This window comes from Theropithecus gelada, chromosome 10 (assembly GCF_003255815.1).
Source record: "Theropithecus gelada isolate Dixy chromosome 10, Tgel_1.0, whole genome shotgun sequence".
Lineage (NCBI taxonomy): Eukaryota > Metazoa > Chordata > Mammalia > Primates > Cercopithecidae > Theropithecus > Theropithecus gelada.
In genome coordinates, this window is record NC_037678.1 from 27,512,162 (window position 1) to 27,538,906 (window position 26,745).

At 55.5% G+C, this 26,745-nt stretch overlaps 1 protein-coding gene across 4 annotated transcripts in view; it reads right to left on the reverse strand.

Annotated features, from left to right (window-relative positions):
* Positions 1-2,769: 2,769 nt before the first annotated feature.
* Positions 2,770-26,745, reverse strand: part of GGT1 (gamma-glutamyltransferase 1) — a 43,541-nt gene continuing 19,565 nt past the window's right edge. Inside the window, exons 1-16 of one of the 4 annotated variants that reach the window (XM_025398431.1) lie at positions 25,966-26,327; positions 22,860-22,929; positions 20,840-20,908; positions 20,342-20,623; positions 19,627-19,797; positions 16,018-16,148; positions 15,797-15,883; positions 10,152-10,344; positions 9,602-9,759; positions 7,728-7,877; positions 7,084-7,220; positions 4,126-4,313; positions 3,785-3,912; positions 3,573-3,685; positions 3,378-3,491; positions 2,770-3,074 (exon numbers count right to left, since the gene is read on the reverse strand). In XM_025398431.1, coding sequence (XP_025254216.1) covers positions 2,928-3,074; positions 3,378-3,491; positions 3,573-3,685; positions 3,785-3,912; positions 4,126-4,313; positions 7,084-7,220; positions 7,728-7,877; positions 9,602-9,759; positions 10,152-10,344; positions 15,797-15,883; positions 16,018-16,148; positions 19,627-19,790 — 1,710 coding nt within the window. In that variant the 5' untranslated portion in view covers positions 19,791-19,797; positions 20,342-20,623; positions 20,840-20,908; positions 22,860-22,929; positions 25,966-26,327 and the 3' untranslated portion in view covers positions 2,770-2,927. Of the gene's footprint in view, positions 3,075-3,377; positions 3,492-3,572; positions 3,686-3,784; positions 3,913-4,125; positions 4,336-4,466; positions 4,566-7,083; positions 7,221-7,727; positions 7,878-9,601; positions 9,760-10,151; positions 10,345-15,796; positions 15,884-16,017; positions 16,149-19,626; positions 19,798-20,341; positions 20,624-20,839; positions 20,909-22,859; positions 22,930-23,148; positions 23,230-25,965; positions 26,328-26,745 lie in introns of those variants that run through there. The other 3 variants (XM_025398434.1, XM_025398432.1, XM_025398435.1) reach the window with 3 other exon arrangements.

Consider the following 26,745-nt stretch of genomic DNA (forward strand, 5'->3'; position numbering starts at 1 on the left):
GATGACCAAGGGCTTCTCAGTCCGCAGAGAGGACAGGGGGACTTGACAGCATCAAACGCTGGTGACTACAAGACGTCCATGTGGGGAATGCAGACAGACCATGCCTCTAGCCCTTGGCACCTGGGACCATCCATCTCTGGGACTTGCTGTCCTGGAAATGCAGCGTGGGCCTCCAGGGAGGGAGGCTGTGCCGCCTAGGTGCCACGCCCAGCCTGCAGCTCTTCCCCACCCTGGCTGCGGGTCTGCTTCCCTGAATCCAAATCCGCTATTACTGTGCTGGCAGCGCAGCCTCTCTGGGGACACTGGCCTGGCCCTGTTCTCCCCAGACCTCAGGGTGCCTAACCGGGAGGCAGCCAGGGGAGTGAGGACCCACTGAGGGGCTCTGTTGACCAGGCTCAGCAGGAGTGCAGGTGATGTGGGTTGGAATCCTTCACACGTGGCTCCCACAGTCCTCCCCACTTCCTTCCCATCTGAGAACTGCCTGCTCCAGATGTCTACACCTGGAGTCTGGGACGCCCAACTGGGCAGCAGAGAAACTGAGGCACAGAGACAGACTGTGTCCTTACAGGCCACACAGCCTGCCAGGCCCCTATGTCCAGCCAGAGCCCCTGGTCAGCCTGGGCTGGAGTGGTTGTTTTTTTTTGTTTTTTTTTTGGTTTTTTTTTGGTTTTTTTTTGTTTTTTTTTGAGACGGAGTCTCGCTCTGTAGCCCAGGCTGGAGTGCAGTGGCCGGATCTCAGCTCACTGCAAGCTCCGCCTCCCGGGTTCATGCCATTCTCCGGCCTCAGCCTCCCGAGTAGCTGGGACTACAGGCGCCCGCCATCTCGCCCGGCTAGTTTTTGTATTTCTTAGTAGAGACGGGGTTTCACTGTGTTCGCCAGGATGGTCTCGATCTCCTGACCTCGTGATCCGCCCATCTCGGCCTCCCAAAGTGCTGGGATTACAGGCTTGAGCCACCGCGCCCAGCCTGGAGTGGTTGTTTAGAGGCAGACTGTTCCCACGGTTGCCTTTCGTAGTGGGGGCCTGTGGACTCCTCCTCCCAACCCGACCCGACTCCCAAGTCTCAGTGACTTTGCTCAACCAGGAGCCGAAGTGCATTCCTGGGCTCAGGCCAGCCCACCCACCCACCCGCTGCAGTCCTGGAAGCCCAGAGGCCAGGGCAGCAGGAACAGTGGAGACAGCAGCGGAGGGGACGTCCCCCCTCCTCTCCCCACCACCCTGGTCAGGCAGAGGCCAGGGTGCAGGGACCGCCTGAGCAAAGGCCCAGGGAAAGGAATGGGTGTCATTCTGGTTTTGCACCGAGGCACAGCCAGGGAGGTCCCTGAATGTCCTTCCTCAGGAAATGATGGGGGAAGGGACAATGAGAATGAAGGAGAGGATTTAAGTCTCCCACCCCCCAAGGTAGTCCTGGGCTGAGCCCCATGGGACCTGAAGAACCAGGGTGAACCCCACCAGTGCTTCGGGTCCAGGAAGCCTCATGGCCAGCTCCCACTGCTCTTGCTGCTATGCAACCCAGAGCAAGGCCTGCCCCTCCAGCCTCAGTCTTCTCCCCTGCAAACGGGGCCACGGCCTTTCCTTTCAGGCCAAAATAAGGATTGAGGCTGCGTGCAGTGACTCATCCCTAAAGTAATCCCCAAAGTAATCCTAGCACTTTGGAGGCCAAGCTGGGAGGACTGCTTGAAGTCAGGAGTTTAAGACCAGCCTGGTCAACATAGTGAGACCCCATCTCTATTTGTTCAAATAAATTTTTTTTTAAAAATTAAATACATAAAATAAGGATTGAGGAGTGACGGGTACACCAGTTGAGCCCACCTCCATCTCACCCTGGGGAGCCCCAGGGACACAGCCCTCCAGGGCTTAGACCCAGTGGTACTCTACTCCGCAGGCACAAAACCCTGTTTGTCTGTGGGCCCTCTGGTATCATCAGGTTTTTGAGGCTCCTGAAGGAGAGTCCCAACCCGGCCTCACCTGGGCCCTGGCCCCAGTGCCCCTGGTAATATCCAGGTGCTGGGCTGTGATCACCGCCCCCCACCAGCCCACCTCCACCAGCCTTTCCCAGATCCCTGCCCCAGGTGTTGGAACGGTGCCCGGAGGAGGGAGCAGACCCCGAGGGAGGCCGGGAGGGGCTGCCGATGGTGAAGGCTGCTGTGTCTAGCTGTTCCCTTCCAGACCCACTCCCTCTGGGCTGCGTCCCTGGCTGGTCCAAGCCCTGATCCCTGGAATCTGGGGACCTCTTCCCATTTGCTGTTCCCTGAAAACCAGGCCTTCCTCTGGAGAGGGTCACAAGCTTGGGTTTCACTCTGGGCTTATACTTGGAAACCCCCCAGGGGCTTGGCTCTGACTAAGATGTTTTCCTCTAGCGTGATGCCCAATTCCCATTCCTTGGAACTCAGCTTCACCTCTCGTGTCATTAGCAGGATGAGTTGGATGCCCATGGGTCTGAGAAGGTGCCCAGGTTCCCAGCATCAGCTGGCCACCCACTGCCTAAGAAAGCACCAGGGGTGCGGCACCCCCTGGTGGCTAGTCCTAGGTGTCACTGTGCAGCCCCAATAAGGGAGCACCTGGCCCCAAAGTCCAAGGGATCAGGGTGGGAAGGGGCAGGGGTTGGCATGGACCTTCCCCTGGCCCCTAGCCACGCACCTGGCTCTCCCCATGCTGAAGATGCTGAGGCTACTTCCAGCGCCCACAGTGTGAAGATCTCCGAATCCCACCTCTCCGTTCCTCCCCAGCCAGATGGCTCCATTTCACACACAATACACTGAGGCCCAGAGAGTGGGGAGCCAGGCCAGGGAGGCCACCTGGAGCCTGACACAGTGGCCTCATTTATTGTGATGCTCTACCACTCACAGGAGACCCCAAAGTCCCCTTCCTGGTCCTGGTGAGTATCTTGTCCCTGGATTGCTGGTCAGCTTTGTCCGCCCCGAGCACTCAGTAACCGGCAGGCTCCCCGCCTTTCCTGGAGTCCGAGGCAGCTGCCCAGCCACCAGGTGTGTGGACGACAGCTTGCACCACAGCGATGAAGGTGGATGCGATCTCAGTGTCATGGTGCCGGGTTTCCAGGGCTGCAGTCACTGCCTGGGGGTGGGAGGAGACAGGAAGCCTGAGCAGGGCTCCAGATGCCACCTGAACCATGCCTGTGTGGTCACAGGCCTCAGCCCAGGTGGTGCCATTTTGGGCCAGGTCATCAGGAACAGCAGGTTGGGGCCTGCTGGGTCTCACTGGAGCAGGGGCTTGGCCCTCATGGCACAGACGCTCCAGATGGCCCAGGCACCAGAGAGAGGACACCAACCATTGTCCACTCCGTGATGATCCAGGCCTCCAATCCAGGATGCCCTGGGACCCCACACTGTGACTCAGTTTCTCCAACCCCCAGCGCACCTGGTCAATGTTTCTCTCCACTGTTGTGACGTTGGGTAGAAGCTGGTTGTGCAGCCGGGGCTCCTCCACGGCCCGCTTCACATCATAGCCGAACCAGAGGTTGTAGATGATGGCCTGGGGCATGGGAGTGTGATCAGCATGGCCTGGGGGCTGTGCAGGGTGGGCAGAGCCAGGGAGAAAAGGGGTGACACATACTAGTGCAGTGGCCGTGGTGATCTGCGTGCCCCCAGAAGCTCCCACCACCATCCGGACCTGGCCGTCCTGGCCCACCATGATCGTTGGACACATGGACGAGAGCGGCTGCTTCCCTGTGGCCGATGGGAGAAGGCAGGGATGCCGGTCAGCTGCCTGCCCAGGACACACTCCTCTCCACCCCAGCCCTTCACCCCCAGACCTCCACCCCATACCTGGCTGGATGAAATTGGCGGGTGAGGGGGGCACCCCAAACTGATTGGTGATGCTGGGAGAGCTGAAGTCATCCATTTCATCATTGAACAGGATCCCGCTGACTGGGGAGCGGACCTTGGAGCCAAAGCTACCGCCCAGCCAGGTCAGACAGCGCCTGACCTCGCCCGACCCAACCTGGGCTCAAACTTACTCCCTGAGAGGCCCAGGATAAGCTACCAAGGTCAGGCCTCAGTTTCCCACCAGGAAAAGGGGTGATGGAGCCACCTTACTGGATAAGTGGGCAGTCCCTGGACCACATGCCCCTGGCCCTGTCCCACCCAGGGGGCCCAGCAGCCCCTACTAGAGGTTGATGGTGCTGGTGGCGGACACAGCACTACCGTCCTCTGCGACGACAGACAGGTGGGCAGTGCCCCCATCATCCGGTGTGTAGAACTCGGGTTTGTAGTAGGAGATCGGGTGAGTGGTATCATCAGAGATCTGGGCCCGGAGCTGGGCAGCGAAGAACTCGGAGGTCATGTTGCGGACCACCTGCCGAGACCCCAGAGCTGGCCTGAGGAGGTGGGGAGGGAGGGTGGGGAGGGGGCACAGGTCTCAGAAGGCCCCCGACTGTGACTCTGACCACAACCCTCTGGCACCCACAGCCTTCCATGGCTCCCTAGGGCTCAAGGACAGGCCCAGGACTTTGCATGACCAGTCTGACTCTCTGTCTCTGTCGCCTTCCAGCAACTCTGAATGTCTGTCTATCTGGCCCTCAGCCTCCAGACCCTTGCCACATTCAATCACTCATTCACTCACTCATGCAAAAATATATTTCTAGAGTTTGCACTGCATGCCTGGCACTGGAAAATCAACAGGGAACAGACACTTAGGTCCCTGCCCTCATGCCAAGAAAAACAAACGCACATGAGGAAAGTGCTGAAACCACAAACCAGGTAAGGGGAATTGAGAGGCATGAGGTATGGGTAGAGTGGTCAGGGAGGGCTTCTCAGAGGAGGCAACATGTGAAAAGAGCCTGGAATGCGGCCTTAATGGTCAGTGCAAAGGCCCTGAGGCAGGTGGTATAGGCTGGTAAGCGATAGGCAGAGAGTGAATGGGTTAGGGAGGAGAAGAATATGAAGATGCAGGCTGGGGCCCATCCCACAGGACCTCCTAGGTCCCATAATGGCTGGCTTTTGCTCTGTGCCACACAGGCTTTGGGCAGAGGAATGAGCAGGCTGGGGAGTGTTTTCACAGGGTCCCTCTGGCAGCTGTGAGGGGGATAAAGATAAAGCCCAAAGGGGAGGCTGCGGGTATCAACCAGGCAAGAGATGATGGCCTGGGTGGGAGAAAGAGAAGAATTGAGGATGGCGCCAACTAGGGAGGCAAATCCTGCAGAAGGGGCAGGTTTGGGGATGGTCAGGAGCTTGCCTTTGGATGCTTCATCAGACCTGAAGAGCATGGGTGCATGTATAAGCATGGGTGCACCGGCAAGGGCGGGCTGAGGGATGAATATGGAGGTATTGACATTGAGAGGCTGCCGGATGCCACGAGCCTGGCCAAGGTCCCCAAGGCCGTGGCGAGGAGATGAGGAGGTGAAGGAGGAGACAGAGAGGATGGGCCCTGAAGGCTGAAGAAAATGCCTCAGGAGAGTTTCAGCAACACCCCCACAGATTAGCAATCGCAGGGCAAGGTGCTCTGTCTGAATCTGCCCCTAAGGAAACAGAAAGGCAAATCCAGGATGTGGGACATCTTCCAGACCACTGCCCTGGGCTTTAAAAATCAACAAAACAGGTCGAGCACTGTGGTTCACACCTGTAAGCCCAGCGCTTTGGGAGGCTGAGGTGGGAGGATCGTTTGAGCCCAGGAGTTTGAGACCAGTCTGGGCAATGTGGCAAGACCCTATCTCTAAAAAAAAATACAAAAATTAGCCAGGTTTGGTGGCATGTGCCTGTGATCCCAGCTGCTTGGAGGGGCTGAAGTAAGAAGATTTCTTGAGCCCTGGAGGTTGAGGCTGCAGTGAGCTGAGATCACACCACTGCACTCCAACCTGGATGACAGAGACTGTGTCCAAACAAAAACACAACAGAAACAAAACAGCCAAGGGAGCCTACTGTAGGTAAAGAGAAGGGACAGCAGGTTGTGTCACCCCAGCATCCTGCTGTGGTATGTTCAAGTCTCACTCTTGAGACACACCCTGAGGTGTGACATCAGCAACCTACTGTCAAATCCCTCAGAAAAACACGAATCCCAATAGACGTGGGTGGAGACGGAGAGAGAGGAAATCCAGCAGAAACGTCCACACTGCGGACTCTAGGGAAAGGGAACATTGACACTTGGACGGTTTGGGGTTTTTTTAACATTTTCGTAGGTGTGAAAATTTGCAAAATGAAAACTCGAGGAGAGTGTGGTGAGCTGTGTGAGATGCTGTTGAGTGGGGCCTGATGGGGAAACTGAGGCTGGATGTGGCGATCTGGTGGCATGGGGATAGAGCAGGGGAGGGGACACCCTGAAGGGAGAGAGGACATAGCCCAGCCATGTTTGCTGTAAGGGGAGCAGAGGACAGAAGGAGGCAGCAGATGGAAGTTTCTAGAGCTACAAGAGCTGCCTTTCTTTCGGGAATAATCCGTTATAAAGAAGTAAATGGTCAGAGGCAGAGAGGAGCATTGTAGGAACAGTGCCCTGAGCCAGCAAGTGGACGGAAGAGCTGGCCTTAGCTAAAAGGGGACACGCTGTAGTGGCCCTGTCCCCTCAGAGAGACAAGACACCAGGTCACTGGCTACAGCAGGAGTCAGAGGTGCAGAATGCTCATGGGGAAAGAGAAGACACCACCCGGGCAGCTGAGGCCCCTCCGGGGAGGTCCCTGGTCAGTGTGGAGGGGTCTGCAGGTCTGCCCGGGAATGCCAAGGACCCGAGTAGGTAAGGAGGGATGTGAGAATCCTCAGCGGGAAGGGATATGACAGGGTCTCACAGGGACCCAGCATGGAGCTCTCCCTTTCATCTGTCCTTCTCCTCATGCCCGAGGGCTGCAATGCCCCCATGCGTTCCTCATCTCAGCACTGAGCTCGAGAACCACAGCATGTGCAAAGCACTTGAGGTAGGAGTGTGGCCACTAATTCCCCACACTGTCAGTTCTGTGGGGCAGAGGCCAAGACTCGGGGTCACCGACCAGTCCATCTGAGCACACAGTAGGCCCGCAACCAAAGTTTGTGGCAGGAATGGATTCATAAAGCATATGTGAGGCTGCAGCCGCCCTGGGAAGCCCACCTGACGCCTCTACAGCAGGCCCCACGACTACAGTGGGCCAGCCTCTGCCCCTTACCTCAGTCATATCCACAAACTTGGGGTCCCCAAGCAGGGTCCTCTTGGCATAGGCAAACCGGAAAGCCTCTACGATGCGGTGGTACGTCAGGCCCTTCTGCTCCGGGGTCTCCACGCTCGCCCGGGAGAAGTTGTACCCTGGTTGATCAGAACCAGGTGCACGTTGCTGAGCCCCAGAGGATCTGAGGGACTCAGAGGGTGAACACCTTCCTCAGCCACTTTGCCCACCTCAAGGAGCATTTAATAACCAATAGCAGCAGCTGCTTCAGAAGGCTGTGGTGAGAGTGAAGTAAGGTAAAGGCTCCCCAACCTGGATCTCACGTCACGCATCAGCTCTGGCCACGCAATGACCAAGTGGCAGGGCCACCCACTGGACCAGGGATGCCCTCTGGACCAAGCCCTGCAGCCCTGAGCTCCTGTACCTCTCTCCGTCCTGATGACTCCTGTTCCTCCTCCAACCCTTGAGCATTGCCCACTTCAGCCCTGTGGCTCTGCACTGCCTCCTTCAGGACATGGTGAGCTGTGACGCAGGAGCACTCCCTGGGAGCTCAGTGATGCAAAGACGTGGCATGGGGGCCAGCAGAGCTGCAGCAGGGGTGGGGCGTGTCATGGGTCCTACCACAGGGCTGTAGCGCGACCACTCACCTTTAAGGATGTTGAGGATGAGGGCCAGCACGGGCCCGCTGAGCGGCGCGCTGGGCATGTACAGCACCGCATCTCCCAGGCTGATGTTCAGCGGGTGCTCAATCAGCTCAGCGCGGTAGTTGTTCAGGTCCTCGGCTGTCACAATGCCCCCTGCAACGGGACGGCAGCTCGAATGGGCGCTGGGAAGGGGCTGCACCCTTGTGTGGAGGATGGAGCTGCACCAATGGTGTTGGGGGCAGGCATGGCTGCACCATAGTGGTGGGGAAAAGCCTGTACCTACCAGGGAGGACAGAGTGCACTACTGGAGGGGTGGGACTGTGCCCTGGGAGGGGGCCACAGGCAACCTTGCCCCCTTGGGAACCTCACTCGCTCTTGAACTCCTGTCTCCCTGACACTGCTTACCACCCCACAGCTGGGCTGGGGCCACCTGCCCTCTGCCTGCTTGGCTTACTGGCTTCCTGTCTGCCTTCTCTCCTCTATGGCCAAACAGTGTTTTCCTTTTTCTTTTTTAGAGATAGGATCTTGCTCTGTCACCCAGGCTGGAGTGCAGTGGCTTAATCACAGCCTTGAACTCCTGGGCTCAAGTGATCCTCCAGCAGATCCTCCCCCAGTAGCTGAGGCTAAAGGTGGCACCACCACACTCAGCAAATTTTAATTTTTTTGTAGGGTCTTGCTGTATTTCTTTTCAGTATGCTTTGAATTTTTTATGTTTTCTTGTTCCCCAGCCCCACCCCCACTATATTTATGTAGAGTCTCAATATGTTTTTTGTAGTCTCACTATGTTGCCCAGGCTTGTCTTGGACTTCTGGCCTCAACTTCTACCTCAGCCTCCCAAAGTGTTGGGATTACAGGTGTGAGACACCAAGCTTGGCCTCAGAGGGCCTTTTCTTTCTTTTTTTTTTTTTTTTTTTTGAGATGGAGTATCTGTGGAGTGCAGTGGTGCAATCTTGGCTCACTGCAACCTCAGCCTCCCGGGTTCTAGCAATTCTCCTGCCGTGGCCTCCCAAGTAGCTGGGATTATAGGCACAACCCACCATGCCCGACTAATTTTGTATTTTTAGTAGAGACAGGATTTCACCATGTTGGCTGGGCTGGTTTTGAACACCTGACCTCAGGTGATCCACCTGCCTCGGCCTCCCAAAGTGCTGGGATTACAGACGTGAGCCACCACGCCCAGCTCAGAGGGCCTTTTCTAAGTGGAGAATTCCTGCCGGTGTCCCAGCCGTTTGGCCTCTTCTCCTCACGATGAATGGATAGAGGGAGGGAGGGAGGCTCTTAATTCTCCTGGAGTCAGCTCCAGACAGACAGGGTATTGGCATGCTAATTTCCAGCCTCAGTGGTAAAGGTCGACACACTAGTCATCCTTCTCCATGAAACAGTGACAAAAATTACCTGAAGAAAGCCACAGCCAAGCTCCAGGCCCCTGCCCCACAAAGCCCCTTCCCCACGCCTCTCTCAAGGTGACCCTCATCCACATAACCCTCCTGGTGAATCAAAGCCCCCTCTCCCTGGGCCTTAGCCCAGCTGCTCCTCTGCCAGGAATCCCTTCCTCTCCCTGCCTAACACAGTTATCTGCAGCCCAGTCACCACCTCCTCCAAGTCCTCCTGGATCTTCAGGCCGTATTCTAGTGCTTCCCTAGCCCTGGCTCTTGCCTACACCTGCATTTACCCCACCAGGGGCTTGCTCTCCTGGACCGCAAGGCCTCTCTTGGCTTTGACATACCCAGGAGCTGTGAACCCACATGGCCGGCCACTGACCCTCCTCCACCAGGAACTTCCTGCAGGCTCAGGCAGGACAGGAAGACCCCAGGGCTCTGGGCCACAGCTCAGGGTTTCCACTGCAGGGTTCCTCACTCCTGAGGTTATCCACTCACCAGCTGCCTGGATGTCCTTCACAATCTGGGCCGTGAGGCTGCCGTTGTAGAAGGCCTGGGCACCCTCGATGGCCAGCGTCTCGTAGGTGTCAGCCAGCCGCGGCAGGGTCAGTCTCTCCCCCTCCCGAAGCACCTTTCCATCCCGGCAGAACACCTCACTGGGGCAGAGGGGGCTCACGTGAGGAAGCAGGTGGGATGGACTCAGCTAGACCATCCCCGACACCCATCCACACAGGAGAACGGAGCAAAGCAGGGGCAGCACCTGTCACAGGTGGGTGGCCCTGTCGCTCAGCACTCATCCTCCCAATGTCCCTTCCGGGAGCCTCCTAGTGTCCCTTGCCACTCAGGACACATGGCCAGCCACAGTGGCCACTAGGACCCCACCTCAGAATGTATCCCCACACGTGGTGGGAAGGGTCTGTATCTCCTCAGCCCATTATCAGTGCGGGGTCCTGAGGGCAGAGGGCCGCTCCACTGCTGCTAGGGGCCTGCAGGGTCCTTGGGCTGTGCCTGCACTGCCTGTGTCAGGGGGCCGCACCCACAGACATACCACAAGACAGGCTGCTGCTCGATGACGGTCCGCTTGTTTTCCAGGGCTGCCCCCAAGCCCTTGCCCACGGGGAAGCCCTGGCGGGCCAGCTGGATGCTGGGCTGGAAGAGGCGAGCCCAGGGCAGCCGCCCATGCCGCTGGTGCGCCAGCTCATAGCCTCGGATCTCCCCGGGCACCGCCACTGACAGCCCCCCTGGGGAGAGAGAGCTACAGTTAGTGGCCCTGAGTAGGGGACATCAGAATCTCTCACAGGCAGCATCCCAGGCACATTCCCTGACTCATTTTACAGATGGGTCAATGAGGCTTAGGACGAAAGATATTTTTTGTTCTTTTTTGAGATGGGGTCTTGCCATCTTTCCCAGCCTGGTCTCAAACTCCTGGACTCAAGTAATTCTCCCACCTCAGCCTCCCAAGCAGCTGAGATTCCAGGAGTGAACCACCACACCCAGCAGAAGGGGATGTTTAAGGTCATATCTGGGCTCGGCAGGCAGGAGAGTACATGGACCAGGGATGTCTGAGGAGGGCACAGGAGGGGAAGCAGTAGCATGCAACTGGGTTTCGCTGTCCCAGGATGAGGTGTCTGTGCAGGTGCCTGCGTGTCTAAAATCCTGTGCCAGGCCAGATCCTCTCCCATCTCACTGACCACAAGGCCTTATCCTGTAACACTCATGGGATCCACCAGAATGTGCCAAAGCAAGAGCAGGTCCTGCCCAACCCAGGTCAAGCACAGACCACCCTCAAGACCCAGTCAGCCCTAAGAAAGGGCTCTCTTCCTCTTTTCAACTGCTCCAGAGGCAAGACCTGAGCCTTAACCTCCGTCCTGTCCCCTCTGCCAGCCTCAGTTTCCCCATCCAACTATAAGGGTTTTTTGTTTGTTTTGAGACAGGGTCTCACTCTGTTGCCCCAGCTGGAGTGGAGTGGTGCAATCACGGCTCACTGCAGCCTTGGTTTTCCAGGCTCAAGCGATCCTCCCACCTCAGCCTCAGAAGTACCTGAGACTATAGACACACCCCACCACATGTGGCTTTTTTTTTTTTTTTTTTGGAGATAGAGTTTCACTCTTGTTGCCCAGGCTGGAGTGCAATGGCACAATCTTGGCTCACTCCAACCTCCACCTCCCGAGTTCAAATAATTCTCCTGCCTCAGCCTCCCAAGTAGCTGGGATTACAGGCATGCACCACCACGCCTTGCTAATTTTTGTAATTTTAGTAGAGACAGGTTTCACCAGGTTCGTCAGGCTGGTCCTGAATTCCTAACATCAGGTGATCCACCCTGCTCAGCCTCTCAAAGTTCTGTGATTACAGGCGTGAGCCACCACACCGAGCCTAATTTTTTATTTTCTATTTTTTTGTAGAGACAGGGGTCTTGCTGTGTTGCCAAGACTGGTCTCAAACTCCTGGCCTCAAGTGATCCTCCCACCTCAGCCTCCCGACATACTGGGATTACAGGTGCACCCAGCCTATAAGGGGTTTTGCCTTCCAGTTCTGACTTTCGAGGAGGTCACTGGAAACAGACCCCTGGTCCTGCTTCCCCCCCGAGCCTCACTGACCATATGTACACTATAGACACTGACCCTTTGCCCAGAAAGATACAACCGTGGCCTCTGCGCCCAGGTATTTTCCTGCTCTCGCCAGAGATGACGGGGGCCATTTGGCTACTCCCAGGCTTGGTGGCTGTGGCTCTAGAACTGCCTCTCCCACCCTGAAGCCTGGCACAAGTTTCCAAGAGCCAGTGGTTTCAATTCTTAGAAGCTGCACATACATCCTGGAAGGTCTGACACCCAGCATATGATTCCTTCCCCCTTGCAGTTAGACAGAACGTCTTTTTTTTTTTCTTTCTTTCTTTTTTTTTTTTTTGAGACAGAGTCTTGCTGTGTGTCCCAGACTGGAGTTCAGTGGCATGATTTCAGCTCACTGCAACCTCTGCCTCCTGGGTTCAAGTAACTCTCCTGCCTCAGCCTCCCAAGTGGCTGGGATTACAGGCACATGCCAGCACGCCAGGCTAATTTTTGTATTTTTAGTAGAGATGGGGTTTCGCCATGTTGGCAAGGCTGGTTTCAAACTCCTGACCTCAGGTAATCCACCCACCTCAGCTTTCCAAGGTGTTGGGATAACAGGCATGAGCCACCGCACCGCAGGCCCAGTCAAGACAGCAGTTCTAATGTTTGACAGCAGAGCAGGGTGACAATGCTTAGCAACAGTATTTTGTATATTTCAAAGTAACTGGAAGAGAAGACTATGGTGCTAACAAACAGGAATGAAAAATACTCAAGGTGACGGAGACCCCAAATACCCTGCCTTGATCATCATACACTACGCATGTAACAAGCACTCACATGTACCCATATGTATAGAAAATATCATGTATCAATATCAGAAAAAAATCTCCTGACCTCACTCCAATCAGGCTGTTATGCCACCACACTTGCCAAGCTCTCCAGCGACCCCCACACTGCCAGACCCAGTGCCCCCTCTCAGCTTTACTAGGCTCATCACTCTCCCTGAGAGCCACCCCTGCATCCCAGCACCTGGCTCCACCTGAGTGTCCCCCGCCTGCCATCCTAGCTCCTGCTTTGCCTTCTGTCTTTGCTCTCTCTCCTGGTGGTCTGCCTGACATCTGAGCTTCAGCCTCCATTGAAGCACTGACAACTCCCAAATTGACCTGCTGGCCTGGACTGCTCCTTAAATCGCCAGACCTGAGTATCTACCTGCCTGCTTGAAGAAAGCATCTCAAACTTAAACGTGCCCAAAATCGAGCTCCTGAGTGTCCACTCAGACCTGCTTCCTGAGAGCCCTGCCTGTCTCCGTTAGGGTCACCCCATCCTTCCAGGTACAGACAAAGGATCTGGGGTCCTCGGGGACTCCCTACACCAGCATCACACCCAACCCATCCTCAAATCTGCAGGCTCCACTTCGAAGTGTATCTGTCCAGCGTCAGCCACTTCCCACCACCCTCTCCATGAATTACTGCAGTGACCTCTGGACAGGTCCCCACATGCTCCCTGTCCCTTACACAGCAACCCAAGGGGTCCACAGGTCAGATACATCCCCCTCCACTCACACACTCCACGGGCCCCCACTTCCTTGAGACAAGAGGCAGAGGCTTCACCATGACCTAAGAGATCCCACACAACCTGGGCCGTCCCCCTCGGGTCACTTGCTGCAGCCTCCCCAGCTCCCCACAGGGCTCTGTCCCTGCCCATCACACCTGGATCACTTGGTCTTCCCCCAGACACCACACAGCTCCCCTGACCCCACCTCTGCCTCTGGGTCTTTGCTCAAATATCCCCTCCCTGACTAGGTCACCCTCCATAGAATCCCAGATTTTGAGGCCCCCCAGGTCTGTTTTTCCATAGCACACCCACACCTGCCTAGTTTCTCCTTCCCAGCTGGAATGTCACAGATTTCATCTGCCATCTTTGTTTTTCACCCCAGTTTCAGGAACAACACCTGATTCTTTAAGAGATGCTCAATACATTCTAGTTAAAGAAATGATTTCAGGCCGGGCGCGGTGGCTCAAGCCTGTAATCCCAGCACTTTGGGAGGCCGAGACGGGCGGATCACGAGGTCAGGAGATCGAGACCATCCTGGCTAACCCGGTGAAACCTCGTCTTTACTAAAAAAATACAAAAAACTAGCCGGGCGTGGTGGCAGGCGCCTGTAGTCCCAGCTACTTGGGAGGCTGAGGCAGGAGAATGGCGTAAACCCGGGAGGCAGAGCTTGCAGTGAGCTGAGATCCGGCCACTGCACTCCAGCCTGGGCCACAGGGCCAGACTCCGTCTCAAAAAAAAAACAAAAAAAAAAAAAAAAAAAAGAAATGATTCCAAGCGTCCACAAGGTACCAAGCCTATGATTCCTGCATTCTCTTACCCTGAGCAACTTCATGTCTACAGATGCTGAGTTTCTCAATGAGTATTAAAAAAATGAAAGATTGGTCAGTGCAGTAGCTCACACCTGTAATTCCAGCACTTTGGAAGGCCGAGGGGGGCGGATCATGAGGTCAGGAGTTCGAGACCAACCTGGACAACATAGTGAAACCCCTCTCTACTAAAAATAGAAAAAATTGGCTGGGCATGGTGGCGGGAACCTGTAATCCCAGCTACTTGGGAGGCTGAGGCAGGACAATCACTTGAAACTGGGAGGCGGAGGTTGCAGTGAGCAAAGATTGTACCACTGCACTCTAGTCTGGGCAACAGGAGTGAGACTCCATCTCAAAAAAAAAAAAAAAAAATCAAAGATTGAGTATGTTGTAGAAGACTCCAAAGGGCACCACCCAGGATCCTCACCTGAGGTCTAAGACTTGCTATGGTGAGTGTGCCCTGCTCCTCCATCCTCCAACTTTTTTTTTTTTTTTTTTTTGAGACCGAGCTTTGCTCTTGTTGCCCAGGCTGGAGTACAGTGGCATGATCTCGGCTCACTGTAACCTCCACCTCCCGGGTTCAAGTGATTCTCCTGCCTTAGACTCCTGAGTAGCTGGGATTACAGGCCCATGCCACCACGCCTAGCTAATTATTATGTTTTTAGTAGAGACAGGGTTTCACTATGTTGGCCAGGATGGTCTTGAACTCCTGACCCAGGTGATCCACCCGCCTCAGCCTCCCAAAGTGCTGGGATTACAAGCGTGAGCCACCACATCCAGCATTTTTTTTTTTTTTTGACAGGGTCTCGCTTTGTTGCCTAAACTAGAGTGCGGTGGTACAATCATGGCTCACTGCAGCCTCAACCTCATGGGCTCAAGTGATCCTCCCACCTCAGCCTCCCGAGTAGCTGGGACCATAGACACATACCACCACACCTGGCTAATTTTTTTTTTTTTTTCATTTTTTGTAGAGACGGAGTCTTGCTATGTTGCCCAGGCTGGTCTCAAACTCCTGGGCTGATGCAGTCCTCCTGACTTGGCCTCCTTAAGTACTAGGATTATAGGCGTGAGCTGTTGAGACCCACCCAATCTTCCAATTTTTAATCTCATAATCTATTGTGCCTCCTTTGAGGATGGACAGTGGCTTCCTGGATGGACAGTAGCTTCCCCTCAGGTACCTGGGGAATTTGGGGGCCTCCTCTCCACTGAAGACCAGATTGGAAAAGAGAGACTCCATCTCACACTCTAGAGCGCCATCCCCACAAATGAACAAATGAGTGAATGGGATGCCTGTTGAAAAGGCAGGGTATAGACAGCTTGGGTTCAATTTTAACTTCACCACCTCCCAGCTATGTGACTTCAGCTGATTTGCATGACCTCTCTGGGCCTCAGCATCCCCACCCTGTAAAATGGGAACCCACATAGCATTCCCTACCCCAAAGGAGCAGGGAGGGGTGTGAGGGACTCATGGATGAAAAGCACAGAGCAGAGTGTGGGCCCCAGTGAGCCCTGGTCCATGAGGGCTGCTAGTGTAATAATTATTCTCTCCGTGTGCTGCACAGGGTGGCCCCGGAGGCCTTAGCAGAAATAACAGAAGCTCCTAGCCCTTTACCCTGGTGATGATGGTCCTGACCACTCATTGTGGGAGGATGCTATGGGGCCAGGAAGGGATGGAGGTGCTAGAACTGCCCCTGGACCCTGACAGTTCCAGGATCCTGTGGGCAAGGCCCCTTCCCAGTGGCCCAGCTGGCTCTGCACCCACACCCCAAGCTTGCAGGACAGCTTACCATTCTGGGACTGCTGTGAGCTGTTGAACATGCTGGCAAAGGCCAGCCTGGGGGCCACCTCGCGGGCGTTGATGACCTCAGCTTTTCCTAGAAGGAGAAGCAGGTAGGCAGGCAGACCCACCCAAACCCTTTATGCTGCGTGAGCCCGGGGACCACCCAGCTGTGCCACGGCCCAACCCACACCCCCTGCCCCTCTCCCTCGCCTCTCCCAAGGCACTCACGAGTGGTGCTGTTGTAGATGGTGAGGAACAGGCCACCCCCGATGCCCATGCTGTGGGCATTCATGAGCCCCATACACAACAGGGCTGCAATGGCTGCATCCACCGCAGAGCCACCGTCCCGCAGTGCATCCCTGCCATGTGGCACATAAAGACGTGAGAACCTGCAGGCTTCCATCTTGGCCCTGCATACACACCCTGCTGCCCACCTGCCTAACGGAGGATGGAAGAGAAGTCCATTCGAGTTTTGGGGTTTTTGTTTTTAGTTTCTTTCTTTTTCTTTTTCTTTCTTTTTTTTTTTTTTTTGTTTTTGAGGCAGAATCTTGCTCTGTTGCCAGGCCTGAGTGCAGTGGCACTATCTCAGCTCACTGCAACCTCTGCCTCCTGGGTTCAAGCCATTCTCCTGCCTCAGCCTCCCGAGTAGCTGGGACTACAGGCACACGCCACCACGCCTGGCTAATTTTTATATTTGAGGAGAGATGGGGTTTCACTATGTTGGCCAGGATGGTCTCCATCTCTTGAGCTCATGATCCGCCCACCTTGTCGTCTTTTTTTTTTTTTTTTTTGAGACAAAGTCTCTCTTTGTTGCTCAGGCTGGAGTGCAGTGGTGTGATCTCAGATCACTGCAGCCTGAATCTCCTGGGCTCAATTGACCCTCCCACCTCAGCCTCCCAAGTAGCTGGGACTATAGGCACATGCCACCATGCCCAGCCAATTTTGTTTGTTTGTATGTTTTGTAAAGATCGGATTTTGCCATGTTGCCCAGGCTGGTCAAGAACTCCTGGGTTCAAGTAATCCACCCACCTTGGCCTCCCAAAGTGCTGGTATTACAGGTGTGAGCCACTGTGCCTGGCCTCTGTTTTATAAGACAGAGTCTCACTTTGTCACCCAGGATGAAGTGCAGTGGCATCGTCATGGCTCAGTGCAGCCTTGACCTCCTGGGCTCAAGTAATCCTCCCACTTCAGTCTCCTGAGTAGCTGGGACTACAGGTAAGAACCACCATGGCTGGCAATTTTTTGTCTTTTTGTAGAGATAGGGTCTTTCTATGTTGCCCAGGCTGGTCTTGAACTCATGGTCTAAAGCAATCCTATCGCCTCAACCTCCCAAAGTGCTGGGATTACAGTTTCCTCTTTTTCTTTTTTCTTTTTTCTAAGATAGAGTTTCACTCAGTCACCCAGGCTGGAGTGCAGTGGCGTGATCTTAGCTCACTGCAACCTCTGCCTCCTGGGTTCAAGCAATTCTCCTGCCTCAGCCTCCTGCGTAGCTGGGATTACAGGTGCATTCCACCACGCCCAGCTAACTATTTTGTAATTTTAATAGGGACGGAGTTTCACCATGTTGGCCAGGCTGGTCTCGAACTCCTGACCTTGGGTGGTCTGCCCGAGCCTCCCAAAATGCTGGGATTACAGGTGTGAACCACCTCGCCCAGATAGTTTCCTCTTTTTCAAGCAAACAAATGTACATGACTTTTATAATTGGGACAAAAAGGGAAATTGCTATATTTTTTTTTTTTTTTTTTTTTTTTTTTTTTTTTTTTTTTTTTTTTGAGACGGAGTCTCGCTCTGCCGCCCAGGCTGGAGTGCAGTGGCCGGATCTCAGCTCACTGCAAGCTCCGCCTCCCGGGTTCACGCCATTCTCCTGCCTCAGCCTCCCGAGTAGCTGGGACTACAGGCGCCCGCCACCTCGCCCGGCTAGTTTTCTGTATTTTTTAGTAGAGACGGGGTTTCACCGTGTCGGCCAGGATGGTCTCGATCTCCTGACCTCGTGATCCGCCCGTCTCGGCCTCCCAAAGTGCTGGGATTACAGGCTTGAGCCACCGCGCCCGGCCGGAAATTGCTATATTTTATTAATAACTTTTTTTTTTTTTTTTTCCGGCTAGAGATGGTGGCTTACACCTATAATCTCAACACTTTGGGAGGCCAAGGTGGAGGATCACTTGAGGCCAGGAGTTCAAGACCAGCCTGGGCAATATAGTTAGACCTCATCTCTACAAAACAGTCTTTTTTAATTAGTCAGGTGTGATGCACACCTGTAGTCCTAGTGACTCAGGAGGCTGAGGTGGAAAGATGGCTTAAGCCCAAGAGCTCAAGGCTGCAGTGAGCTATGATCATGCCGCTGCACTCCAGTCTGGGTGACAGAACAAGACCCTATCTCAAAATATCAAAAACATAAGGCCGGGCGCGGTGGCTCACGCCTGTAATCCCAGCACTTTGGGAGGCCGAGGCGGGCGGATCACGAGGTCAGGAGATCGAGACCATCCTGGCTAACATGGTGAAACCCCGTCTCTACTAAAAATGCAAAAAAATTAGCCGGGCGAGGCGGCGGGCGCCTGTAGTCCCAGCTACTCGGGAGGCTGAGGCAGGAGAATGGCGTGAACCCAGGAGGCGGAGCTTGCAGTGAGCCGAGATCGCGCCACTGCACTCCAGTCTGGGCGACTAAGCGAGACTCTGTCTCAAAAAAAAAAACAAAAAAACAAAAAAACAAAAAAAAAAAAAGATATTTTCTGTTTAAGTCTTTGTATATAACATGAGATAGGAGTCTAAAATAGAATAAAACAGTAGAGGCCAGGCACCATGGCTCACAGCTATAATCCCAGTACTTTAGGAATCTGAGGCAGGGGGATCACTTAAACCCAAGAGTTTGAACTGCAGTGGGCAATGATCGCTCCCCTACACTCCAGCCTGGGTGACAGAGTAAGACTCCACCTTAAAAAAAAAATAAGCCAGGCATGGTGGCTCACACCTGTAATCCCAACACTTTGGGAGGCCCAAGTGGGTGGATCACCTGAGGTCAGGAGTTCGAGACCAGCCTGACCAACATGGTGAAACCCTGTCTCTACTAAAAACACCATAATTAGGCCAGGTGTGGTGGCTCATGCCTGTAATCCCAGCACTTTGAGAGGCAGAGGCAGGTGGATCATGAGGTCAGGAGTTCAAGACCAGCCTGGCCAACATAGTGAAATCCTGTCTCTACTAAAAATACAAAAATTAGCTGGGCATGGTGGCACAAGCCTGTAGTCCCAGCTACTGTGGAGGCTGAGGCAGGAGAATCACTTGAACCCGGGAGGTGGAGGTTGCAGTAAGCCGAGATCGCACCACTGCCCTCCAGCCTGGGTGACAGAGTGAGACTCTGTCTCAGAAAAAGAAACACACACACACACACACACACACACACAAATTAGCTAGGTGTGGTGGCACATGCCTGTAATCCCAGCTACTTGGGAGGCTTAGACATGAGAATCACTTGAACTTGGGAGGCAGAGGTTGCAGTTAACTGAGATTGCCCTACTACACTCCAGCCTGGTGACAGAGCGAGACTCCATCTCTAAATAAATCGATATATGAAGAAATAAGTAAAAATAACAACCAAATAATAAAACAGTGGAGTTTATCCAAAGAGAAAGAGACTCTTAGAACTGAGAAAAGGGGCGCTGTTTGGCTCTAGGACACCCAAACCCTGCTCTCGGAGTCACGTCCCCTTCCCAGAGGCTACTGAGAGAGTCCAAGCAAAGCTTACATGTGGGGAAACTAAGTCTCACAGGGGTGAAGGTATTGCTCAGGTCCACTTGCCCAGTTTTCATGGCCCATGCCCCCATGCCCTGCCCCACTCACCTCCCAATCTCCGAGCACTGCTTGGCATCTGCAGCCACGGCAGCCCTGGCGTACACATGGTTGTCAGGTTCCTTGGAGGCCGAGGGCAGCCAGAGACAGAGGCCAACAATGACCAGCACCAGGACCACGGCCAGCAGGCCCAGCACCACTAACCTCTTCTTCATGGCTCTGCTGCACCCACAGGGTAAGAAGCAGGGTCAGGTCCAGCCTCAGACATTCCCTGGTCCCTCCCCCAACAGGGCACAGTCAAAAGTCAGGCCTCAGAAACACAGGCCCAGTGTCTCCTTCCCACTTCCCAGAACTCGTGCAGGCTGTCCGGCCCCTAGACCTTTGCCCAGGCCATGCCCTCTGTCAGAAGCTCTGGGCCTCATCTCTGCCCTCCCAAATCCTCCCTGCTTATCTTCAGAGTCCATCCTGGTAAGAACCCCATCTCCAGCAGGGGCCCTTCCTGGGAGCCCCCATATTTCCACACCCCTCTTTCTGCAGGGCCTTGCCTACCTTCTCACAGTGGCTGAGCCTCCACTGCTTAGGGAGAAGCTCTGGTAGGGACGGGCCTGGCCTGGTTTCTCTTGTGTCCCCCACCTCAGCCCAGAGTCTGGCACTGTCCAGGAGTCCCCTGAGGACCCTCCACCCCACCTGGAGCATGGGGTTTAGCTTCCATAGTGCCCACAATCAGAGTACCCCACAGATTCACTGTCACGGAGCCAGGACTTACTGTCCAGCAGCAGACGGGGGCACCAAGCCTTGCCTGGGGTGTTGGCCACGAAAGATGGGAGGATTTGGTGGAAACAGCTGAGGAAATAACCAGGGTCTCCCTCACACTCTGCAGGAGCATGTAGCCACAGAATCTTCTTCAGAGACTCTCTGGTCAGGCAGCCTTCTCATTCTCCTAAAGGTCAAGAAGGTTACCTGAAGCGCGCGTAGCCCAGTCCTTTCTGGGGGACTCCGTGTGACCTCCCTCTGCCTCTAGCTGATTTCTCTGGTCTCCAGTTGAACTCTGGAGGCAAAGAGGCTGTCAGTAACACATTTGTTTCCATGAATTCTCTCAGCATATCTCCCAGGCACAGCTCAAAGAGGGTTTTGCACAGAGCAGGGCACGGAGGAGACAGGGCATTCCTGCACAAGCCCAGGATGTGCATGTGGTAAGCATGGCAAAGGGGGCTCAGGGAGCATAGCTAGCCTGCCCTGCTGTGAGGCTGGACTTGCCACTCACCTGCCGTGGGGCCTCAGGCAAATCAATGAACCATCCAGTCTGGATGACGGCAGCACCTCACTTGCCTTGCTGCTGAGAGTGTTGTGAATAGAGTAGGTTAGACTGTGGGAAGGGCTTGGTGAATGGTGGCTGTGATTATTATCATGGCTGCATTGGGGACACCCCCAGGAGGCCTGAGTGGCACAGGTCTCTTGCTCACTGTATGTCCCCTGTGGACTCCCTTCCGGGCTGTGCAGTAAGGTGCAGCAGTGACCCTTGGGAAGTCTCATGGCTATGGCAGTAGGTGACAGGTATGACCCCAACAGCGAAGAGGGATGTGGTGACAGAGGTAGGGGGTTCCCCCTCCCACACTCAGTTTCCCACAAAGTGCAGTGTTTGCCAGCAAGCCCCTCCAATGAGCCCCAAGCTGGGTTCCCCTCCACTCCACCCTGTCCCAGGGCAGAGCATCTGACCTCAGAGCCAGACACACTGTCCCAGAGGTGGTCTAGGAATGGAGCCCCTGTGCCCTCCCCCCATACAGGGAACATCCAAATGCCATCGTGGAAGGTTGGCCACCTCCCCAGACTTGGCAGGCCTGGGGCCAATAGTGTGAAACATTTGACCGCCTCCCAGCCCTGGATGCAGACACCAAGAGCAGAGGGGACTGGGAGTAGTCAAGCAGCAGCGCACCACCCCACATCCCCAGCAGAATCTGAAGCAGCCCCTCATCCCCACCGTGACCACCACAGCCTGAATCCAGGTGCCACTTGTTTCTGACCTGAACTCCCTCAGAGCCCCTGCCTGCACTCCCTCCCTCTAACATCACCTGCCCTTCAGTCTTCCAGAAAGCAGCTAGAGGGCTCTGTCTGTCCAGCTACAGAACAGGTCCTGCCTCCTCCCTGCCCTATGGGACAGCTCACACCCTTCACCAGGCCTGACAGCCCTCTTGCCACTCCAACACCCTGGGTCCCAGCAGGGAGTCTGGGACAGGGTTAAGGGTTCCTGATAGAAACACCGATTCCTAGAGATCCAAGGAGACTCAGGAGCTGGACCAGCAAAGTGCAGTATCCATTATAGACACAGAACATTCCTATCACATGGCCAGATGCAGGGGCTTGTGCCTATAATTCCAGCACTTTGGGAGGCAGAAGCAGGTGGATCACCTGAGGTGAAGAGTTTGAGACCAGCCTGGCCAACATGGTGAAACCTCCGTCTCCACTAAAAATACAAAAAATTAGCTGGGTATGGTGGCAGGTGCCTGTAATACCAGCTATTCAGGAGCTGAGGCAGGAGAATTGCTTGAACCTGGGGGGCAGAAGTTGTAGTGAGGCAAGATTGCACCACTGCACTCCAGCCTGGGCAACAACAGTGAAACTCCATCTCAAAAAATAAAAAGCAAAAAACAAAACAAAACAAACGGACATTTCCACCACATGTCATGGGGCGGGGGCCTGGCCTGGTCGGTGCCCCCATCCTTGCATGACAACCCCCTGCACCAAGGAAGCTACCCAGTCCCGTCCACTGGGCCGGGTCATGCTGAGTGCCCTGAAAGGCATGGCCTCATCTCTCCCAGGCTCAGGGTCATGAGCTGAGCCCCTCCATCAGGGTCCTGGGGTGGCCCAACCATGACCCAGCCTCCCCTGTCTGTTAATCTGTCTACCCAAAGGCCCAAGTAGGCTCCTGGAGGAGCAGGGGACACCCAGCCAGGCTCAGACTGCCAGAAAGCATGGGGAGGGGAGTAGGCAGTGCTGGGCCCTGTCACTTCCTCCCAGGGCAGGTTAGCAAGGGAGGTTGGGCCCAGCCTCCCACAGGCAGATGTCCCCAGCTCGGAGGAAGACACCCTGCTGAGGCCCTGGGCTTCCATTTCCCATCCCTCCACCCTCAAGACTCACTGAAAGAATGTCCAAGCCCAGAGGGCTGGCTGTCACCCAAACAGTGTGAGAGCTGCACACCCTAGGGGAAACTGAGGCTAGAAAGTAAGTCAGTTGCCATGGTTGGCCTCAAACCCAGATCCCCTTCCTTGTGACCCTGATGGGCTTACCTGAGGCTTGGGGACAGTGGGGGCCCAGGAGAGCACCTCTTCCTCAGAAGACAGTTCTGGGCTGCACCCGCTGGGGAGGAAGAGACAGACTTGTCTGCCTGGGAAAGTCCCGGCCACAGAACTGGCTGGGCTCCCTCACTCTCTAGAGCGGCTCAGAGCCACGCCTGCGGCCCCCTGCAGTGCTCCTCAGGGGGCCTCTGAATTGGGACTGGGATCTGGGGGTGGCCACCTCCGAGGAGGAGCAGAGGCAGGGAAGGAGCAGGAGCAGCCGGAGGACCCATGAGCTTACCTAGTATAAGAGACCAGCCAGGAGGTGCCCATCAGCCCCAGCAGACAGTGGAAGGCATCTGCACAGGGTGCAGGACAGGCAAGCCTCTCACAGAGGTCCAGCCTGGCTGGGAGGATGGGGAAGCTGACGTCACAGCAGCAAGGAGGCGCACAGTGACTTGGCACGGTGACTCGGCCTGTCACCATGTGACTAAAGTTCACGCAGCCCTGGGAGGGCCGTGGGTGCCAGGTGCTGTGACCCGGGGAAAGGGCTTCCTTCCAGACTCAGTTCCCTCCAAAGGGCGCTGTCTCCCCACGAGCCCCTCCAGCTAGCCCCAGGCTGGGTCCTCCTCTGGCTTTCCCTGTCCCCGTTCAGAACATCTGAACTCACAGCCAGTGTCCCAGAGATGGCTCTGGAGGCAGTGGAGTAGTGGTGCCCCTGGCACCAGACCAGAACCCAGCCTAAGGGGCCTCACCACACCCTGATGTCAATGCTAAAGGTGTGTTCCGGGAACATGGCCTGGGGCCCTGAGTGCAGACCGGTTCTGCTGCCCATCCAGAAACATTAGCACCCCAGGCCCAAGGAACCACCTGAACAGCCCAGAAAGGCAGGGCCGAGAGAGGGCCTGAGCTGGCCCAAGCTCATACAGCCCAGCAGTGCAGGCTTGGCCACTTGGTAACTGCCCCAAGCTACTGCATGTTCCTGACCAGCCCACCAAGAAGTCTGAGCCAGGAACAGCCATGGGCCCAGCCCAGGGGACCTTAGACACTGCTGCCCCTTCCCCTGTGGCCCTCATCTGCCAAGGATATGGGCCAGAGGCTCCACGAGTCATGGCTGCCTCCCCTGCTCCTGGGCCTGCTGTGCCTACAGTGCTGGAGAGCCCCTGCAGCCTCCACCTGAGGTCTACTCCCATAACACCTACCCCACAATCATCCTTCCAGGCTGCCCCAGCTGACAGAAGGGGACACGAAGGCTGACCCAATATTGCTGCCTGCCTGGGTCACATAGGCCTGTCCTGTCACCCACTGCTCTCAAATGGGCTCTGGACAGAACCCACCAGACACACAACTGTGAGATCCTCAATAGCCCTAGGGTGGAGGTACCATGACCAAACCCTTTCCCTGGCTGTTCCTCCCCCTGAAGATCAGGGTGACTGGGAAGATGACAGGGCAGGAACCAAGGCCCCATGACCTGTCCCTGAAGGCTAGACAGCAGACAGGAACCTCAGGGGATTTGGCTCTGCTAAGTGGCTGCATTCCACAGCAGTCAGCTGGGAGGGGTCTAAAGTGGAGAGTCACAGGGCTCCGTCCCCTGCCCTGGCCGGCTCAGCAGTTTCCTCTCTGCCTGAGAGCATATGAGACATGCAGGATTCTCAGCAGCAGGTGGGCAGGAAGAATGACTGAGTGGGCAAAGGATGGTCCAGACCCCTGTAGCTGACCCCAAAAGGAAAACCCTGGGCTGGGGAAAGTAGGGAGACAGAGAGCTGCCTGTGATGGGGCACAGCTGAAGCATGGAAGCAGCTGAGGGTTCCAGAGAGGGGAGACAGGAAGGGAGGCACTTTATCAAAGGTCATGTCAACAGAGGTAGGGCCTACAGAATGAAGGAGGCTTTTCCTCACATGCTGAGTGTGTCGCGTTCTGTCCCAGTCAGCCTTCTACCCCTTGAATGCAGACAGGGCACCTCCAGGGAAGTGGGTCTGGGGAAGCCATGTCACCTGAGGAAAGACTGCAGGGGCTGGCCTAGAAGTCTTCTCCAGACCCCAAAGCTCTTGTTCTGGGCACATAAGGTAGTGAGTTCCCTGTCCCCAGAAATGTGCAAGCCTCACTCACCCAGAGACACTGACTCTGGTGTCAGTACCACACACTTCCAACACATGTGCAATCACGTGCACACACAGACACAACTGAGCCTAATCTAGGCTGAGCTGAGCAGCTTCCCAGGATGCAGCAGAGAGAGGAGTATGAGGAAGAGGTAGACACAGCAGCCAGTCTCCAACCCAGCTTGATGGCTTTTTCACCACAACCCCAGAGCCACAAGGGTGAAACTGGAGCACAGCCTCAACCCCATTCACAGGCAGGAAACTGAAGCTTAGACAAAAGGGATTTACCGAGGTCAGCTGGCCCCAGGAGGTCTGCAGAACTGCAGGTAAGCCCAGCACCCACCCACCCCTTACGCTGACAGCCCCCAGCATGGAGTCACTATCCCTGGGTATGAGAATGCACAGATGTCTGAGGCTTCCCCAGGCCTGTCTACACCCCTGGACTGGATGCTTACCACCCAGACCTGGAGTTGGAGTCAGTCTCTCACAGTTTCCACCCTTGCGGCGCAGAGTTGACAATTAGAAAAAACACCCCTTCAGTAAGATTTAATAACCACAACCTGCTGGAAACCTGTCGAAAGAACTATATGTATCCCTATATAGAGCTGAGAGGTGGCAGGCACCCTCTGGAGTTGGGCAATGACCCCTCGCACAACCAGCCCTGTCCCACCCCAATCCACAGCCACAGACAGAGCCCAGGAGTGGGACAAGCATGGCCCAAGGACACAGGGTCCCCCAACCCCATCATAGCTCTGGCTCTACTCCAGAGCTGATCCCCCCACCCCCACTCAGGGCTGCCAAATCCTCCCGGGCCTCAGTTTCTCCATGCTGCACTCTTCCCTCTTAATTCCAAGAAGCCACAGCTGTCTCAAGGTCTTCTTTGCCTAAGTCAGGTGACTCCCCCCAGCCCTCCTTCACCCACCCGCATACCTCACTCAAACCCACTCATCAGTCAAGAAACGGAGGCCCCCCCACCCAGCCCAGACTCAGTTGGATAAAAAACCCAGGGCTCTGCCCACCTGTGGGATCCTTCTGCAGGGTGCGCCCACACCAGTCTCACCCCCTTCACCCTGAAGTGCAACTCACTCCCACCGCACAGGCGCATAAACCGAGGCTCGGAGAGGAAGAGGCGCTCCTCTAGAGCGCAGCAAGCATATGGCACAGCTGAGAATGGAACTCAGGCCTCCAGACACTCCTGGGAGTGCCCTGGCCTGAGCTTCCCCACCTATGATGTTCACCAGTTCAGAGAGGGTGAGTGGCGCCTCTGGGTCACACAGCACTGGGGCACAGCCAGCTGCCCTCACTTCCTGGCTCACCCGACTCCTGGTCTGGTCATCCAGCAAACCAAGGTAAGATTCCCTGCTGTGACCCAGCTCCTCCTTCCCTCCCCTAGTGGCCCAGGGGTGGGTGGGGCGGGGTGGGAGGAGGGAAGGCTTTAAAGGCACAGGAACTGCTCCAGGTGGGACACTTGCTGGCTCCTGGTCCCATCCCTGGGGCTGTGTGATCTGGGACGGCTGCAGGTCTGAGTCTGGCGGGGCCTCAAACCCTGAATGAGAGACCTGAGCTCTGAAGGCCTTGGTGGAGCTGAATCTGGCCAGGTTTCAGCGGGAGGCAGATTAGACCAAAGGTTCCCTAGGAGATGAGGCCACAGAGCTGGGGTGCAGCCAGATGCCCACACCAGGAGGGGCTGGAGATGTAAGCATCTGAGGCCCCACAAGGTCTGAGGAGCCTAGATCACCTCTACAAACCCAGGGCAGGGATGCCTCTCCTAACAGGCCCTCTCCCCAACTTGCAGGGCT